Source organism: Malus domestica, chromosome 05, assembly GCF_042453785.1.
Source record: "Malus domestica chromosome 05, GDT2T_hap1".
NCBI lineage: Eukaryota > Viridiplantae > Streptophyta > Magnoliopsida > Rosales > Rosaceae > Malus > Malus domestica.
The window spans coordinates 39,178,574-39,181,232 of NC_091665.1; the positions used below are offsets into that span (position 1 = coordinate 39,178,574).

The 2,659-nt window shown below is 39.9% G+C and overlaps 1 protein-coding gene across 1 annotated transcript; it reads left to right on the plus strand.

Annotated features, from left to right (window-relative positions):
• On the plus strand, positions 1-2,659 carry LOC114824991 (monolignol oxidoreductase AtBBE-like 15). The gene is made up of 2 exons (XM_029103030.2): positions 1-1,124; positions 1,684-2,659. Exons 1-2 carry the CDS (start codon positions 30-32, stop codon positions 2,251-2,253), a joined length of 1,665 nt encoding a protein of 554 aa, XP_028958863.1. The 5' UTR covers positions 1-29; the 3' UTR covers positions 2,254-2,659.

A 2,659-nucleotide genomic window follows, 5' to 3' on the forward strand; every position in this document is an offset into this window, starting at 1 on the left:
AACACCACACTAAGCCAACACCTTAAACAATGCAATTAAGCATGAAGCATTCAATTCCAAACACTTCAATTTTCTCACTGTTTCTTCTCCTGATTTCAACTTCATGGGCACATGCTCTACCTTCATTAGAAGAATTCAGCCAATGCCTCTCTGAAAATTCTGACATTTCAATCCCATTCTCCACAGCCTTGATCACCCCAAAAAATGCTACATTCCTTCCATTCCTACAATCTTCAGCACAAAATCTTAGGTACTTGGTCCCTTCAGTGCCAAAGCCTGAGTTTATCTTCACACCATTGCATGATACCCACGTCCAAGCTGCTGTCATTTGCTCAAAGCAGCTTGGAATCCACCTCAGAGTCAGAAGTGGAGGCCATGATTATGAGGCCCTCTCTTATGTCTCCCAAATCGAAACGCCTTTCATCATTGTAGACCTCGCCAAGCTTCGATCAGTCATTGTTGATATCGAAGACAACAGCGCATGGGCTCAAGCTGGGGCCACCATTGGTGAAGTTTACTACAGAATTGCACAGAAGAGCAAAACACACGGCTTCCCTGCCGGGCTTTGCACGAGTCTAGGTGTCGGCGGGCATATAACTGGAGGTGCATATGGCTCCATGATGAGGAAATATGGCCTTGGAGCTGACAATGTCATTGATGCCAAAATCGTTGATGTGAGTGGTAGAGTTCTTGATAGAGCAGCAATGGGAGAAGACCTTTTTTGGGCAATCAGAGGAGGTGGAGGAGGAAGCTTTGGAATCATCCTTTGGTGGAAGATAAAGCTAGTTCCTGTTCCGGCAACCGTGACAGTTTTTACTGTTCCTAAAACCTTGGAAACAGGTGCCACTAAAGTCCTACATAAATGGCAACAAGTAGCTGCCACTGAGCTGGATGAAGATCTCTTTATTAGAGTCGTCATACAAGTGTCGAAAGACAGCAAAACTGGCAATAAAACTGTCACAACTCTTTACCAAGCCCAATTTCTTGGAGGTGCTGATAGATTGCTTGATGTTGTTCAAACCAGATTCCCTGAGTTGGGATTGACCAAAAAAGATTGCACAGAAACAAGCTGGCTCAAAGCTGTGATGTACATAGCAGGGTACCCAAGTTCGACCCCACCTGAGGTAATAATCATCTTGTATAATTTTTTCCAAGGCTAGTATGGGAAACACGTACGAAACACTTCTATTTTTGTTATAAGTGATTTTACGATACATGTCAAATTTTTTATTTAAAACCCAAGTAGTTAGAAAAACACTTAAAAGTGCTTAATGAAACGCCTAGCTAGTAAGTGCTTCTCCAGAAAGTAGTTCCACAACCCAAATGCCTTATTTTGTAGAAATACTTCTGTTATTATAAAAGTACTTTTAGAAGTCCTAAATAGATCTTTAGTGAAATCAATTTAATGTTAAGAGGATGTAGCCCGGTTTTTTTGTCAAATGCAGTAGAAAATGATTTTAGTTGTTAGAAAACATTTTTAGCCATTACATAATCAGACTCCAATATGCCGTTTAGTGAATTTACTTTAATGCTCGACGACTTAACATAATTTTTTTGTGTGAATCTCAATATATATTGTGTTCTTTGTGTTTGCTTGTTTCTAAATTGATTTTGGTGTTCATTGTACTCGTCTGGTGTGATCTTCGGACTAAAAGTTCGTTGGTGCCTTTAAATTTCTAACAGGTTTTGCTTCAAGGAAAATCCACATTCAAGAACTACTTCAAAGCCAAATCAGACTTTGTCAGATACCCAATTCCTGAAAGTGGGCTTGAAGGGTTTTGGAAGAGGCTGATGGAGGAAGAGTCTCCTCTAGTAATTTTGACCCCATATGGGGGAATGGTGAGCAGGATTTCAGAGAGTGCAATCCCCTTCCCCCACAGAAAAGTTCTCTTCAAAATCCAGTACCTGACCACATGGCAGGATGGGAAAGAAGATCAAAACAAACATATGGACTGGATCGGAAAGCTTTACAATTACATGGCCCCTTATGTCACAATGTTTCCAAGGCAGGCATACGTGAATTATAGGGATCTTGATTTGGGGGTTAACAAGAAGAGCAACGTAAGCTTCATTGAGGCAAGTGCTTGGGGGAAAAGGTATTTCAAGGACAACTTCAACAGGTTGATTAAGATAAAGACCAAAGTGGATCCTGATAATTTTTTCAGGCATGAACAAAGCATCCCTCCTCTCCCACTCCCTCCTTCAAGATCTAGAACTTCTCCAGGCCATCACCATAGAACAGAGAACAGCTAGATTATGATGTTTGCAGCATGGTAAGTAAGGCCTTGTATATGGTTTGATCAGTGTGTTTTTATCAAGGGGAATCATGTATCATGGTATAGTGATTTTCACATTCCCCGCTTCTCTGCTTGCACTCATCTCTTTGTTTCGGTCCCTTAACTTCCTTTAAGATATTTGATCAAAAAACAAAAAGAGAGATGTGCATGGGAGAAAAAGAAATTGTAAAAATCACTTTCCATTTTATATAGACTGGAATAAAATCATGAAGGTCTCTCGGTCTCACCATTCAATTGTTGTATAAAAGTGATGTAATGTAACTGGTATGGGGCGCTGCAGTAATGTGTCTGTACGAGAAAATTGAAATATTGACTTTACCTTTTTTATTTTATTTTTAATAAAATATTTGCCATTTTATGGA